Genomic DNA, 16,879 nt, shown 5'->3' with positions numbered 1-16,879 from the left:
AAAGAGGAGTTCAAAACAATCTCAGAGGAATTTTCGGATGAATTTCAGATAAATTTCCCGAAAAATTTCGGACAGATTTCTATAAAAATGATTTTCAAATAAATCCCGAGAGAAATCTAAGTTTTTTTAACAGGATTTCGTGAAGTATTCCACAGGGATTCCATAGGGATTTACAATATAATTGTAGAGGAAGTTTTGGAAGAATTTGAATGGAAGAATCTAGCAGTGCAAGAATAGATTTTTTATTATAGTCTTAAGGCTGGTTTGACAAGAAAAGTAATTGCCTATTTCGATGCGTGGAAATTTTTTTACCAGAAATGGTTCAGAAAATCTCATTTTTCTGATCGCAGTACGCAATTGAGGAGAAATGTCATTTCAAAGGGGGCTCTCTGTAGGAAATTTCTTGACCCATTCAGTCAAGGAATTTCTTTACTTTTCTTGAGCGGAACAGCATACTTAGCTTTAGGCGAATTTCCGAGAGAATCCCAGATGAATCGGAATAATCCAAGACGAGTCTCTGGAAAAATCACAGAGGGATATTCGAAAAAGTCCGAAGGAGATTCACAAATAACTACTGAAGGATCACTGGGAAAATATCATAGGAAATCATATAATAATTTCGGATGAATTTTCAGAAGAAATCTTGAGGAATTTTCGTAAGTATCCCCGAAAGATTTCTGGAAGAATCTTCAAAAGATATACAGAAAAATCCCAGTTTATTTTAAGGTGAAGATGCATCGAAGCCAAACTTCGAATTTTCAAGAGCACAAATCTAGATATTTGGAAGAATCATAAATCGATCAGATAGATAACTACATATAATAATCTCAGAAAGATTTCCGTAAGAATTTTACGGAAGTCCCCTAGCGCCGTAACTAATATTGCTGTTCGCGTTTGAGGTGCAAATCTTGTCCAACGGAGCTCCAATGGACCGATGCACGAGTTCACTATTTGACGTTTGAGCGGTGCCGTGTTATTTACGTGACTATGGCAACGAATGAATTCGGCACCGCTAAAACGTCAAATTAGTGAACTCGTGCATTGGTCCATTGCGGTAACAAAACCAAACAAAGGATACTTAGCAACCATGATCAATGGACCGATGCACGAGTTCACTAATTTGACGTTTGAGCGGTGCCGAATTCACTCGTTGCCATGGTCACAATAAATAACACGGCACCGCTCAAACGTCAGATAGTGAACTCGTGCACTGGTCCATGGACCAATGCGCGACTTCACTAATTTGACGTTTGAGCGGTGCCGAATTCATTCGTTGCTATGGTCACGTAAATAACACGGTACCGCTCAAACGTCAGATAGTGAACTCGTGCATCGGTCCATATCACCGCCAACCTAGCGGCCTAATTTCCTCGGAGTAAGAGGGAGCATGGAGAAGAATGCAATGAATACTAGATGGAAAGTTACCGTAAGGAAACGGCGAGAGAAATTGGATTGTATGTTGAAGAGGGCATACCATATGAAACAGTATTACTTGAAACGTCCTTCCTTGTGGCTAACGTCCCCTATTCGCACAACACGCCAAGCCGTTCCCATAGGGTCGATGTTTTTTGGAGATATATAATTTTTTTTTTGGTTGGACGATTGAATGGCATCACGTCATTGTATCGTAATCTTGTTCGATCCATTTTTCCTGAGCGTACAAGTTATAAGAGTTTAGTTGATTTCTTCAAGTTGTTTTATTATATCAAAAATACCTGCTCTAATAGCATTATCTTCAAGTCTACAAACCACTCCCAGAACCAATTTTTGGTTGCGCTTCTGAGCTCTCTCATGCGAAATACTTCATGGTTATTTTCTGTGTGAAACGGTGTACAATTCACTATGGCTACAATTAACGCTATGGCCAAAACCTGTGCTTCTACCCTAGGACTTTTTTACGAAAACCTTCATTATCTTTCCAGATCCTACATCCGCACATCAAAACGTGGGGCTCGCTGCTTCGACTTTACGGCAACCATTCGATCAAGTCCTACAAGGAAAAGAAACAGGAGGAACAGGAAATCACCGTTCTGCAGAGCAAGGCGGCCATCAACCAACCAAACTATGCCATCCTACACAAGCTCAAGCTGGAAATGTCCAAACTGGAGGAGCGGCAGAAAAATGTTCGCGTCATCGGAACTTTCGTCCCGGATGTGGATCTACCGTTGGCATCCGGATCCAATCTGAAGAATGTAGACTTGTAGGACGAGTGAACCAAAAGTATTTCCGCACCTACAGATTTTTTTTTCGAATGGTTTTTGTACATTATGATTTTTCAAAATTTTATATTCGACTGATCTTAGGTTTTATCTGAGTTTCATTGTTGGAAATTGATTCGACAAGCCCATGATGGTGGTTCTTTCAGTCTAGATCGAAACGAAATAAAGTGTCGTATTATGCAAATCCGTTTTGAGTTTTCATTATTGTAGTAATTGTCACGTTTATCCAGTGTTACTTACAATTTGATGTCTTACAAAATAGTAGCTGACGGCGTGAATCGTACAAAACTAATTACTGTTTTTTTTGCTATCAATTGTGAGAGTTTTTATTAGCGCATGATTTTTCTTATGGTGAACATAATTATCTACCGTCAAACGGGGTGACTTGCAACACTTTTCAACTTCAATCAACCAAAACCATGATCTAAACATTATATAAAAATATGAATTCCTTTTAGAACTTTTAATGGCCGGCCCACCTACAGAATGGGATGACAGAAGATTGAATCGAATTATTTTATCATATCAAAAGTCATCAAAAAGGTGAATTTTTTTAAATGTCCTTATGCGGGGTGACTTGCAACACTCAATGCTAATTTACTTTTTGCCAACAAAATGTTGGTATTTTTTATTTGTCACACTTGTTAAGTATTGTTATTCATGTATTTAAAGCATTGGAAACAGTACAACAGCATTTTGAATAACTTTTTGTAAGAAAATAATTGAGCTACTTTTGTATGGGAAAAAGATGTGTTAAATCATCAAGGTCGAATACCTTAACTGAATAATATTTTTAATGAGTGTTTGTTGCTGATTGATGAATTATTACTCTTTTGATTATAAAGTAGACCTAACACAAAAGTTTTTCACTTTTATAAAACTCTAAATTGCTTGGAAATAAAGTGTTGCAAGTCACCCCGCATAGGTACATTTTTATTAAAAATATTGTTATTAAAAACTTGTTGCTACAATTTCGTAAAATAAAATTCGTCGTATTATCAGTTATTAGTTACAGAAACACCAGGTAGAGTATTACTTTTGTATATTAAATTTATCCCATGGTTTTAAGTCACGATTTCGAACCTTCATCAAGCATCAGTTTCAAGTAAATCAAATGAATCATGTTTAATGTATAAAAATATTTATGATAACAGCTTTAATCGTGACTCTTACTTGAATTGTAAGTCAAACGTATTGAAGCACGGATTTGAAACGAATTTTCTTTTGAAATTTGTGTTTTATAGCGAAATTCAGTTGTAAGTTACAATGTGTTGCAAGTCACGGTATATCATTTTTTCGTATTTTGTGTGTCTAACAGTAGATAAGCCCTATCCTCGCGTCGTATCAGTGATAGTGTTGCTTAATTTGTTAATTCGCCTCCGATATCACAATTAAGTATATTTTGTTTGTTTTCAATATGTACAATTGAAGTTCCGTGACGAAGTAATTTTTTATTGGAATTAAAATGCTTGTCAAATTTATTATTAAGCATATGTAGCCATTGACGGCTAGCCAATGTTAAACTTAAATCCACACTTTCTATATTTGTAATAGAGTACTAAAGTTTTCAGCTCTACGAAACGAAAACTCAAAAGGCAACTTTAGAACATTTGTTATACATCTTCAAACGAAACGCGGATAAACTTTTTTTTTAAATAATTCGAAGCATTTTTTTTATTATGAGGCACTTAAGATGCTAATATGTCATATCTTGTTTTAACCGGGATTTATTCATCTAACCTTATCTCAGTGTTAATTGGCTCAGCTTATGTATACATCTTAATGCGTATATTCGCAAACTTGGTACGGGTGCTCTAATAATGTTACCGTTACTAGGTATGTGCTCTATGGAAATTTACGCTCAACACTACACAAGCTATCTTTATCATCGAACCTAGTGCACATAAGAGTGCAATTTTTTGTTTGTGCAGATATTTCTAAAATTTTCTGTTTCTTTTTTCTACATTTGGGTATGGTTGGAATATCTGAAACCTTCACTACTGTTTCCTTTCAACAGCTAACGTTTTCCCGTCCAGCAGGGGGATCTGAGGCGATGCACGTTTACTATCATATAACATATCTCTGTTTGGTGCATCGTGGCGTGCTAAGTTTGTGGATACATCTTAACAGATAATTATACATTGTATTTTCATTTGTTTGTACGCTGTGAGTTGTGAATTAGTTGGTCGTGCTTTTTACTTGATATAAATTGGACGGGGAATAGAAAAGCATTTTGACAGTATTCCCCATGCCTGAAATACTGTAGTATGGATCGTGTTTGGAATCATACAAAATAAGGTTCGAAGTTTCCTGTGTGAGTAGCAGGTAAGTGTTCATCAAATAGATATAAAACAACAGAAACAAGTTAAACATATTAGGAAACAAATGTGGCTTGAATTTTCACAATTGTATGTAATTTTATAGGATTTGTCATACAAGATAGCCATACAAGATGGCAAACTTGCATGCAAATTGGCTTAAATAGTCAAATTTTGCATTTTCAACAGCCAATATCTCCAAAACTAGACGTGCTATGATGTTTCTGAAAACGGCAATGGATTCAGCAACCCTTAATTAAGTTAATAATGGCATGTTGGAGCTTAAGACAAAATCGTGTTCCGCAGTGTAACCTAAGAAAACAACATATTAAAAATCCACTCAAACATTTTCGGAGATATATTGAAGATGCAATAATATGCCGCTATGATTCCTCAAATCATGGTTTTACAAACAATTGGCTTAGAATCTTGTTAGGAATTTAAAAAAAAGCGGTAATTCTCTTCATAAAAAAAAGCTTTCGTAATATTTCCATTAGGATTTCGTAAGAATTTGCCAAGGATCTCGCCAGAAAACCATGAAGGTTCTTGCTAATAATCAAAGTTTTTGACAGAGATCTTATGATTCAGAGAAGCATTCCTTAAGGATCTCTCTAAAAGCTCATGGTTGTTTGAGCTATTATGCGAAGTACGAGATTAAAGTTTCGGCCTATTAATATTATCTCCACTGATATGTGCCTTTTGAGAGCATCTTCAATTCGATACATTTTTGAGTTTCAAAAAGATGGCATGCAAATAAGGGAAAACCTTCTCGCGATGTATCCAAATATTACACGACGATGGGAAAATTTTTTCATGATTGTTACAATTTGTCCAGAAATGAATAATCAGTTTCGAAAATCTCTTTCATTCTGTGATAGTGACAGAATGATAATTATCTTTAAAATTTCATGATGTTCGGCAAGCAGAAAAAGCAGGACAAAATTTGATATATAGAAAATAAATCAGGACACCACAATTAAATCTCAAAATCAGGACATGTCCTACTAAATCAAGACGGATGGTTACCCTAGTAATGCGTTGAATTTGTGTGCCGTGGTTCATTTCCCCACATTAGCACCATCTACTTTGTTGATGTGCACATTCGTATGGGTGAGCTCCGTTATCGTTTTATAAGAGGCAACAGAAAAAGATCCTCGTAGCAATCTCTTGATCCATTGGCTTCGGTATTTTCAATGAAAACTTTTCCGCCTTCCGGAAACTTGCACGGTATATGTTGCTGAGCTGGCAACAATCAACTTTGCTTTGGGGATGATCTCAGAAATGCCCTCGACTACTTCTTTGTCTTTTCAGATAGCCTCAGTTCAATTGAGGCACTCCGGTCGATGAAACCTGTTAAGCATGCTTTCTTACAAAAATAAGAGAGCAGATGTGTGCACTGGTCAAAAGATCATATAAGATTACCTTTGTATGGGTCCCCTCACATTGCTTAATTTATGGTAATGAGAAGGCGGATTCTCTCGCAAAGGGTGGTACTGAGGAAGGTGAGATTTATGATAGACGAATTTCACACGATGATTTTTTTCATTTAGATTGGCGATTGGCTAAATGACCAACTGGGACGGTGGTTACATTCCATAATTCCTAGAGTTTCCTTGCGAGCCTGGTGGAAAGGTTTGGACGTAAGTCGAGATTTCATTCGCGTGATGTCAAGACTTATGTCCAACCATTACTCGCTAGATGCACATCTACACAGGGTTAACCTCGCGCTGAGCAATATTTGTAATAGGTGTGGTTCCGGTTATGATGACATCGATCACGTAGTTTGGCAGTGCCCGGATATGGACGCCTCCAGAACGCAACTTTTGGATACCCTTGCGGCCCGTGGTAGACAACCCTATGTTTCAGTTAGAGATGTGTTGGGCACCCGCGATTTCATTTATACGGTCGCAATTTACGATTTCCTTCGTTTATCTTGTATTAAAGTTTAATTCTCTTGTGTTCTCTTCTCCAGTTTTTTTTCTCTGTGTTGTCCCTTTTGTATTGGATTGAGGATCCTGGCCATCCATAGCATAGCATAGCATAGCATAGACTGACTGTACATGTCAATGGTTGCTACTCCGTGATTGATCGGAACTGGTAAGAATTGCACTACGATCCAAATGAATAAGGGATGGGAGTTTCCGCTTACTCTCGAAGTGCAATTTTAGCAGATCTAATATTATTGATCAATAACGGCGCCGGCCAAGTCCTTACAGTCAGTTGGGATGGGGAAGGAATGTTAGGGTGTAATGATTGTTGCTTCTAGAGACCGAGAATACCTCTGCATCTCCACAATCACCACGGGAAGGGTGTTTATTAGTGAGGGAGGAAAAGATCTGGGAGTCACCTCTGGTCGGTGATGCGATCCATGGACAAGGGGGAAATATACGACTTGTATTTAAAGCTAGTTTTGTATTTTTGTCTCGAGAAGTTTTTGGAAAAATACGTCAACATCTATAATGTCGAACAATTCAAAAGACGTTTTTATTAATGACGAAAACTGAAAATTACATGTATATATTTTAACTTATATGAAACAGGAATAATGCCGACACTTGTAGTGACGAACCATACATAGTTTGTTTGAAAATTACATATGAGTATTACTGTGCATTTTGTCTCGATATGGTAGAAGTTTTAGAAAATACGTCAACATTCACAATGTCGAACAATTCAAAAGATTTTTTTAATAAATAATTTTTAATAATGTCAAAAAGAGAAAAATATATGTATATTCAAATTGTATAAGATAAAAGCATAATGCCGACACATATAGTGACGAACCATACAAAGTTTGTTTTAATATTACATAAAAGTTACGCTTTCAAGAAAATATGTGTTATCATAAGCATGAAACGAACTCACCAGTTGGTAATCCATTCTCGACTGAACACAAAACTGACACTGACAGCAAAACTTCTTGGCGTCCCGAAAATAAACCGTCTTGCTTGGGCCTTTCCAAAAACGTACCCAGCAAGACGCTCCAAAACAGGTGAAAAAAAAAAATCTCCGGCGACGAAAACACGCGCGAATCCGTCACCAAAATCAATCGGACGACGCAAAACCGAACTGTCCTGCTTGGGCTTCACGAAGCACTACCCAGCAAGACGCTCCAAAACAGGGGAAAAAAATTCTCCGGCAACAAAAACGCGCGAATCCGTCACCAAAATCAATCGGACGACGCAAAACCGAACTGTCCTGCTTGGGCTTCACAAAGCACTCTTTTGTATTGGATTGAGGATCCTGGCCATCCAGCAGACGAATACCGGCAAGTAGTTGGAACCAACGCCATGACACGATTATAAAGTTACCACGCTATACCTCCCGGATGAGCTGCAGAGAACCCTAAACCCAATCCTTGCCATGTCCTTCCCTTTCCAAATTGTGACCAATAACCTCGAGTTGCCTCGAGTACCCTGGCTCCATCCCGTACTAATTTTGGTACTGAAAAGTAAATAAATTGTAAATACAAAAAATGAATTTCGGCTCCGCAAAGCGTTAAACGCGATTGGGGCGTAAATTAACGAACTAGTAAAAAAAAGACTCGGTCCCCCTCGGTCGGAGTTCACGTATGAGCAGAAAGCGATCGTGAAATCGCAGTGCTGGTGAATGCCGAAGAACTATCGTGGGACGTCGTTCGTGCTGGACGACGAAAGTTACTTTTTGCTTTCGAAGACCTATATTCCAGGATTTTTTCGGCTCCCTCAGTACCCCAGTGTACAAAAATAATTGGCGGGCCAAAGATACGATGCAGTTGACCCCGAAGATCCGGAATTGTATCCGGAAAATAAACATCAATGCCGTCCAGCGCTCCAGTGAGAGCACCGTGACTTAATTGCGTCGTACGGTTGATCAGTGATCAGGGCCCTTATCCAATATTCGACGTTTTTTTTTTGAAGAATATACAATATGTTTCTAATAAAAAAAACATTATTCATTATTTTTTTATCCTATAATATGACTAAAAAATTCTCAGCATTAACTTATACAGTTATCTGTTGTTGAATTCATGAAAAAATCCATGGGGAAATTTTTTGGGTGACACAGATAAAAATATCTATACGGTAAGGACCCGATTTTGCCAGCCTCTCGATGAATTTCAGGCTACTATTATTTTGAGCGATTTCACCTAGTGCTTAACTTTTTAGCCGGTAGTGTGAAAATTTTCAAATCTTATGATAATAAAATTGAGTATATTTGTAGATCACTGCCAAAATTGCATGCCGATTGCTCATATGGAAACAAAGTTACAGCATGCCAAAGTTGAGCATTTTGTATAAACTGTACATCTTCAAAATAGCAGCAATAATTGTCTCGAAGCCTTACTTGGAATTCCTCTAAGTACTATTCAAAAAATGTTTCATCCGGAGTTTTCCACATAAATTTCCCTAAATGATAGTTTCAAATTCATTCAGAAGTGTTTTGAAGATTTTTTATAGAATTACTTCTAAGTACTATTCAAAAAATGTTTCATCCGGAGTTTTCCACATAAATTTCCCTAAATAATAGTTTCAAATTCATTCAGAACTGTTTTGAAGATTTTTTATAGAATTACTTCAGAAATATATTCTTAGTCAAATTCCTGGTCGAATTCCTAAAAATCTCAAGAGATGTTTTTGGTAGGAATCCTTCAATAAGCTTAGCAACTTTGAAAAAACAAACAGAAGAGAAAATGAGGAAGTTGTGAAGGAATCTGGTTTAAGAGGGATATCGAAATTATAGAAAAACAGATTTTTATGAGTCTCAGGTCAAACTTCATCAAGAATATCATATGAAAGCTTCAACAAAACGTATTTTTAAGAGATCTACTAAAAAGTTTATGATGTTATTGAAGACAGAATCCCAATGAAACGTTAAGGAGCCAATTGTAAAGAAATATCTCGAGACATACTGAAGAAAAACCTGAATGGAATTAACAAGGAGTAAGAGAAGATAATTATAGAGAAGAAGAATTTCTTTTATAACGAAAAAATCCCTTAAATGTGCCCAGTATGTTTCTGTTAAAATTTATGAAATTATTCTTTGACCATTTTTGAAAAAAAATTCATCAGAATTCCATAGATTGATTTTTGGAATATTATTCATAGAAATACACAGCCAATTTTTTTTCAAGAACTCGGTAGTGTGATTCTCGGTTTTTATTTTTTAATTTCAAGCGAGATTATCTAGCAAATTGTCAGGTTGCTTAGTAAAGAAACATGATTTACTCGAGATCTCATTAAATTCGCTGTACATATCTATTTTAATATAAGTCGAGATTTGGTATACTACATTTACTACGAATTTCAGAATAATTTCAGGAATTATTAAGATAATATGGTATTTTGTTTTTATTTGATATACCTTCGAATTATTTCTGGCAAGATGTTTTTCAAAAATCAAGGTGAACTCTATAAGTTTTCCAATCAATCATAACGTAATTATTGTGTAAATACGAGTGCTGGAGACAATCTTTGAAGAATTTGATATACAAGATTTATTCCCCTAGTATATTTTTCCATCGTCCAGAGGGGAGGAGGCATTGTCATTACACCCTCTGGCTACGCCCATGCGTGCATGACCTCAAACATCGTCATCAGTTTCAATGTAAACGTGGTAAAACATGACGAAAACAATATTTTGACAAATTTAAAATAGACTGACAAATCGGGTTAAAAAGCTGACAAAATCGGGGGGCTGACAAAATCGGGTCAGTACTGTATTTCAATGTAGCGTAAACAGAAGAGTATAGTAAAAGTAAATCAAATTCATCTATTGTTACAGCATCACGTTTAATTTTCAACTAAAGATGCATGATTGTTACATGATCCAGAAAAGTTCAAGTAATTTCGGTTGAAAAATAATCGATTTGTCGTTGAAATTTCAATTTATTCTGATGCTCCAATTATGTGCATGAAAATAAACTGAAATTTACAACATACTTTTAGCTGTGAATGTCAGGAAGAATCCCTCAAGTAAGTGCTTGAAAAGAATTTTATGAATGTTTTCTCACAAAAATCCTTAAGGAAACTAAGTTGGCCGTTCTTCAAGTAAATGATACATGAAACTCTGGAAAAAAATCCGAAAACAATCACTGAAGGCGTTGGTTGAAGCTTTCCTAGAGGAATTCCTGGAAAAATGTCTAGAAAAATTCCCCGAGGAAACTGGTGAAGCATCTTCTGTAGTAAATTATTGAAGGAATTAGAATGTGAACTCTTGGAAAATTCCTTTCATTAATGATTACAACCATGAACTTTCACCTTTAAAAAATAAAAAAATATACATCCACATGTGTATTCATTTAGAGCAGGGGTTACTCTAGAAATGTATCTAGTATTTTTTTCAGTAAGTCGTTTGAAGACTCCAAGATTTGTCTGAAACAATCATACATACCAATCAGTTGCATAACGTATGACACTCAGATATGGGTGTCCATCATAGTGTCACCAACCAGCTAATACAAAATTTCAACATAGTCATACCAAAACACAATTGTTGAGTGCAGAGCGTGTCATATCATACCAATTTGGTAGGTTGGCTTCCATATATGATGTATCTTCATGATAAACGTTGTTATCACCTTTCAGCAAGGAGACTTTGGTAAAAGAACCCTTAGCTATTAATTGCAACAGAGATAATGAGTCAACTGCATGCCATGTGGCACACGGAACCGAACCTAATACAAAATTTTCCAAGATATGAACCAAAAAGTTTTCCATCCACCCCATAACAACGTCATGAATACCTAATCGAGCGTACCGGTGTGAGCCGTCTGGAATCGTTTTTGCTGCGAAAACTTCATTGCACCCCGTTCCTCATCCCGGCAGTTTGCAAAGTCAGTGTAATGGCACTAATTTGAAAAATTATTAATTTTAACAGCTTTGTTTTTTTTCTTCTGTCCCGTTACCCAGCCAAATCCAAGAGACTTGAACGTGGTAGCATTTCGGTAAAGCCAACCAACCACCCACCGTTCCACAGTGACTCGAAGCTAGCCACTGCGGTTTTCTTGCCACCTACTAACGTGTTCATAATCTCTTTTTGCTGATAAGTTTTGACTTCTATCTGCAGTGTAGAATGAATTATTCCTTTTAATTCCAAAATCAACTGTTCCTTTTTTACCACAAGAAATAGTTGAAGTAATTCTTGGGGCATTCTTATTATTGGGGTAGTGGGTAAAACTCAGGATGAAATTTACTTGAATTACGCATTCTTTTGATGAAAATCCATTGAAAATTCGAAGTAATCCATTTTTTTTTTCTTAAATTGTTATTTTGGTATTCGCTTTTACTGCGATTCTAGTTGTACCAGTATTTGCCACCCCGAAGAAATCTTTTTATATCAATCGAAAGATTTTCTAGGACCGGAATCTGAGGGAAAATTGATCAGTATTTTAGAATTTTCTGTTATAATTAATACAATCCAAATAGGATGTTCATTTCCAGGTCATTTTGCTTGTTCCGGAATCTTGGACTTTTTAGGACTTTCAATAAAATTTGTATTTTTTACAATTAAATTTAAAATGATAGATTTTTTTAAGATAAACAGTGGCGCGGTAAATGGCTGGGCATGGCGTACCATTGGTACCTCGCGTACCTGCAGGAATAAAATAGACCCCTTTGTGCGGTCCTTAGCCTCTTGCCCAGCAACTCATATCCCTACCTCCTCGTGGTACCGTAAATTCGGGTGTAATTGATCAGTAGGGTGAAATTGATCACCGTGTCACACGATTTTATTTCTTACTAATAGTGCACCAAGCTCATCGCAACTTATAGTAAATGAACGTTGTTTGTCTTAAATAATGTCTAATTGTGTATAGTGAAGTTTTTTGTGCCACAGAATGTTTATTTCTATGAAAATAATGTAAAATTCTAGAATCAATTTTAGTGTGAGATTGATCATCATCTATAAACTTCTAGTTCTAAACAAGGATTTGGACATGGTGTAAACCTGAAAGTTTGTGAGGATGCTAACAATATATCTCCAAAACAAATTTTACTATCGAAACTCTTACCAATTTGCTCGTTTTGTTGAAAAATTCAATTTTCTGCAACAAAGTTGGGAAATCCTTTGGAAATTGCCTACATTTAGGCGTTTTTCGCGGTATTCTTGAAAATTAATTATTGATTATTTCCATAAATATTGTCTCGTTAAGAATGTGGCAAGCATATTTGGATTCAGGAGGCCCAAATTAAGGATGTAAAGTTGATTTTGAAGCTGACAATAATAACAATGATAAGTGATCAATTTCACCCCGAAATGGGATTCCCCGATTTTTAATTTTAGACCAGATTTTTGGCACTTTGTTAAAAAATTTCGGTGCATGAGCCAATGAGGTTCACCGTCGTACTTGTTTTACTGCATTAAGTTGTATGATATTGATAACATTTTAGAAAGCATACCAAGAAAACAGTGAAAAATGATCAATTTCACCCGAAATTACGGTACTGGCCGGGGTACGAGTAACCTTGGGGAAGATCGGGTAACCAACCCCCGGTGGGAACTTTGGTCGTATGCTGACAGGGAAGGGGGGGTTTGCTTTTGCAAACCTGGAGCGTCTGTACTCCACGTTAGGAGCGACTCACAACAGCGTCTGTCCCCCATGTCAGGGGCGGCTGATCATCGTCCGAGTGCCAGAGAAGGACTCTAAGCTAAACTGCGCACTATGGCCCTCCGAACATTTAGGGGGAATGGTCCTCCGGAAATCTAGGGGGTTGGTGTCAGGCCCTGCAAGCCAACCGTAAAAACACATCAGCACAGGAACGTCAACGAGAGAATACGGACCGGAACAATCGGCAAAGACCACAGCGACGAAAATGGACTAGCGATTGGAAACTCGGTACGTGGAACTGCAAATCTCTCAACTTCATTGGAAGTACTCGCATACTCTCCGATGTACTGAAGACCCGCGGTTTCGACATCGTAGCGCTGCAGGAGGTGTGCTGGACAGGAGCATTGGTGCGAACGTTTAGAGGTAATCAAACCATCTACCAGAGCTGCGGCAACAATCGCGAGCTGGAAACAGCTTTTATAGTGATGGGTGATATGCAAAGGCGCGTGATCGGGTGGTGGCCGATCAATGAACGAATGTGCAAGTTAAGAATCAAAGGCCGATTCTTTAACTTCAGCATAATAAACGTGCATAGCCCACACTCCGGAAGCACTGATGATGACAAGGACGCATTTTACGCGCAGCTCGAACGCGAGTACGACCGCTGCCCAAGCCACGACGTCAAGATCATCATAGGAGATTTGAACGCTCAGGTTGGTCAGGAGGAGGAGTTCAGACCGACGATTGGAAAATTCAGCGCCCACCGGCTGACGAACGAGAACGGCCTACGACTGATAGATTTGCCGCCTCCAAGAACATGGCCATTCGTAGCACCTATTTCCAGCACAGCCTCCCGTATCGGTACACCTGGAGATCACCTCAGCAGACAGAATCGCAAATCGACCACGTTTTGATCGATGGACGGCACTTCTCCGACATAACCGACGTCAGAACCTATTGTTGGCGCCAACATTGACTCCGACCACTACCTGGTGATGGTGAAACTACGCCCAAAACTATCCGTCATCAACAATGTACGGTACCGACGCCCGCCCCGGTACAATCTCGAGCGGCTGAAACAACCGGATGTCGCCAATGCGTACGCGCAGCATCTTGAGGCAGCGTTGCCGGATGAGGGCGAGCTCGATAGGGCCCCTCTTGAGGACTGCTGGAGGACAGTTAAAGCAGCCATTAACGACGCTGCCGAAAGCGTTGTCGGATATGTGGAACGGAGCTCAAGAAACGATTGGTTCGACGAGGAGTGCCAGCCAGGTTTTAGAGGCGAAGAATGCAGCGCGGGCTGCAATGCTGCAGCATGGTACGCGGCAAAACGTGGAACGATACAGACTGAAGCAGTGGTGCATTTTGAACTGAACGCGAGCCAAAAGTGAACGGAGCCCGAGCCAAATTTGCACTTGAACGTAGTAGTCAATGAACTTACGAGCAAGAGCTTGCCGTTGCTCAAGAACGGCCCGTTCAGTTCGGAATAATGATTGGAGTTTCCACTTGAGAAATTAATCTATCAATTGCCGTAATTTATTATGAATATAGAAATCATACAGCCCTCGATATAATGAATATCAAAAACACAACATTGACCTAGATTTTGTCGTAAACCAGTCAAAACTGATCGCGTTCATTTTTCGGCTCGCACGGGTTCATATTTTTGAACTGCTCAATGTTCAAGCCTACTTGATCGCTGCGTTCAACAAAATGAACTGGAACGCGAACTGAACGCGTTCAAATGCATCACTGGACTGAAGCGGAAACAGCAAACCCGCCTATTCCGGGACAAAAAGCGCCGCCTGGAAGAGGTGGAATGCCAAGAGATGGAGTTGCTGTACCGTTCTCAAGAAACGCGGAAGTTCTATCAGAAGCTCAACACATCCCGCAAAGGCTTCGTGCCGCGAGCTGAGATGTGCCGGGACAAGGATGGGAGCATCTTGACGGACGGACGCGAGGTGATCGAAAGGTGGAAGCAGCACTACGATGAACACCTGAATGGCGCAGAGAACTCAGGCACAGAAGGTCAGAACAGCGAAGGCGATGGCTACGTCAGCACAGCGTACAGCGGAAATCAACCAGCTCCCACGATGGGGGAAGTTAAGGATGCCATTCAACAGCTCAAGAACAACAAAGCCGCTGGCAAGGATGGTATCGGAGCCGAACTCATCAAGATGGGCCCGGACAGGTTGGCCGCTTGTCTGCATCGGCTGATAGTCAGAATCTGGGAAACGGAACAGCTACCGGAGGAGTGGAAGCAAGGCGTTATATGCCCTATCTACAAAAAGGGCGACAAACTGGAGTGTGAAAATTATCGTGCAATCACCATCCTAAACGACGCCTATAAAGTGCTTTCCCAGATTCTCTTCCGTCGTCTATCACCTATAGCAAACGAGTTCGTGGGAAGTTATCAAGCAGGTTTCATCGACAGCTCGACAACGGACCAGATCTTTTCTTTGCGGCAAATCCTCCAGAAATGCCGTGAGTACCAGGTCCATACGCACCATTTGTTCATCGATTTCAAGACGGCATACGATAGTATCGACCGCATAGAGCTATGGAAAATCATGGACGAGAACAGCTTTCCCGGGAAGCTCACAAGATTGATCAGAGCAACGATGGACGGTGTGCAAAACTGCGTGAAGATCTCGGGCGAACACTCCAGTTCGTTCGAGTCTCGGCGGGGACTACGACAGGGCGACGGACTTTCGTGCCTGTTGTTCAATATTGCGCTTGAAGGTGTCATGCGGAGAGCCGGACTTAACAGTCGAGGCACGATTTTCACGAGATCCGGACAATTTGTTTGCTTCGCGGACGACATGGATATTATTGGGAGAAAATTTGAAACGGTTGCAGATTTGTTCACCCGCCTGAAACGCGAATCAACAAGAGTCGGGCTAATGGTGAATGCGTCGAAAACAAAGTACATGCTGGTTGGCGGAACTGAGTGCGACATGGCCCGCCTAGGAAGCAGTGTTATGATAGACGGGGATACCTTCGAGGTGGTGGACGAGTTCGTCTACCTCGGATCCTTGTTGACGGCTGACAACAATGTTAGTCGGGAAATACGAAGGCGCATCATCAGCGGAAGTCGTGCCTACTATGGGCTCCAGAAGAAACTGCGGTCAAGAAAGATTCACCCCCGCACCAAATGCACGATGTACAAAACGCTCATAAGACCGGTAGTCCTCTATGGGCATGAGGCGTGGACTATGCTCGAGGAGGACTTGCAAGCTCTTGGGGTTTTCGAACGCCGAGTACTAAGGACGATCTTCGGCGGCGTGCAGTAGAACGGCGTGTGGCGGCGAAGGATGAACCACGAGCTCGCTCAACTCTACGGCGAACCCAGTATCGTGAAAGTAGCTAAAGCTGGAAGGATACGCTGGGCAGGGCATGTTGCAAGAATGCCGGACAACAACCCTGTAAAGATGGTGTTCGCCACAAATCCGGTCGGAACAAGAAGGCGTGGGGCGCAGCGAGCTAGGTGGATTGACCAGGTACACCAGGACCTGGAGAGCGTGGGTCACAGTCGAGGATGGAGAGAAGCGGCCATGAACCGAGGGAAATGGCGAAATATTGTTGGCGAAGCTTTATCAAGATAATTGATGTAAAGCCAAATAAGTAAGTAAGTAAGTGCAATAAAAATCAATTACAATCAACTCTCCTTACTCGATATTTCGTATCTCGACATAGAGTTAGAGAACCTAAGTAAAAGTTGGTTCTCATGGCTACCTCGATGGTTCCTTGAATCACAGTTTGCACTGGTTTTGTGTTCTGTAACTCCACTCCATGCTAACCTTATGGGCTCTCCC

The 16,879-nt window shown here is 39.6% G+C and overlaps 1 protein-coding gene across 8 annotated transcripts in view; it reads left to right on the top strand.

Annotated features, from left to right (window-relative positions):
- LOC5574820 (microprocessor complex subunit DGCR8) overlaps nt 1-2,621 on the top strand; it is a 62,824-nt gene extending 60,203 nt beyond the window's left edge. For all 8 annotated transcript variants that reach the window (XM_021855231.1, XM_021855233.1, XM_021855236.1 and 5 more), the window contains exon 5: nt 1,923-2,621. In XM_021855231.1, coding sequence (XP_021710923.1) covers nt 1,923-2,204 — 282 coding nt within the window. In that variant the 3' untranslated portion in view covers nt 2,205-2,621. The remainder of the gene's footprint in view (nt 1-1,922) is intronic.
- The last annotated feature ends 14,258 nt before the right edge of the window (nt 2,622-16,879 follow it).

This window comes from Aedes aegypti, chromosome 3 (genome assembly GCF_002204515.2).
Source record: "Aedes aegypti strain LVP_AGWG chromosome 3, AaegL5.0 Primary Assembly, whole genome shotgun sequence".
NCBI classification, from domain to species: Eukaryota; Metazoa; Arthropoda; class Insecta; order Diptera; family Culicidae; genus Aedes; species Aedes aegypti.
This window is presented reverse-complemented; position numbering and strand designations above follow the sequence as displayed.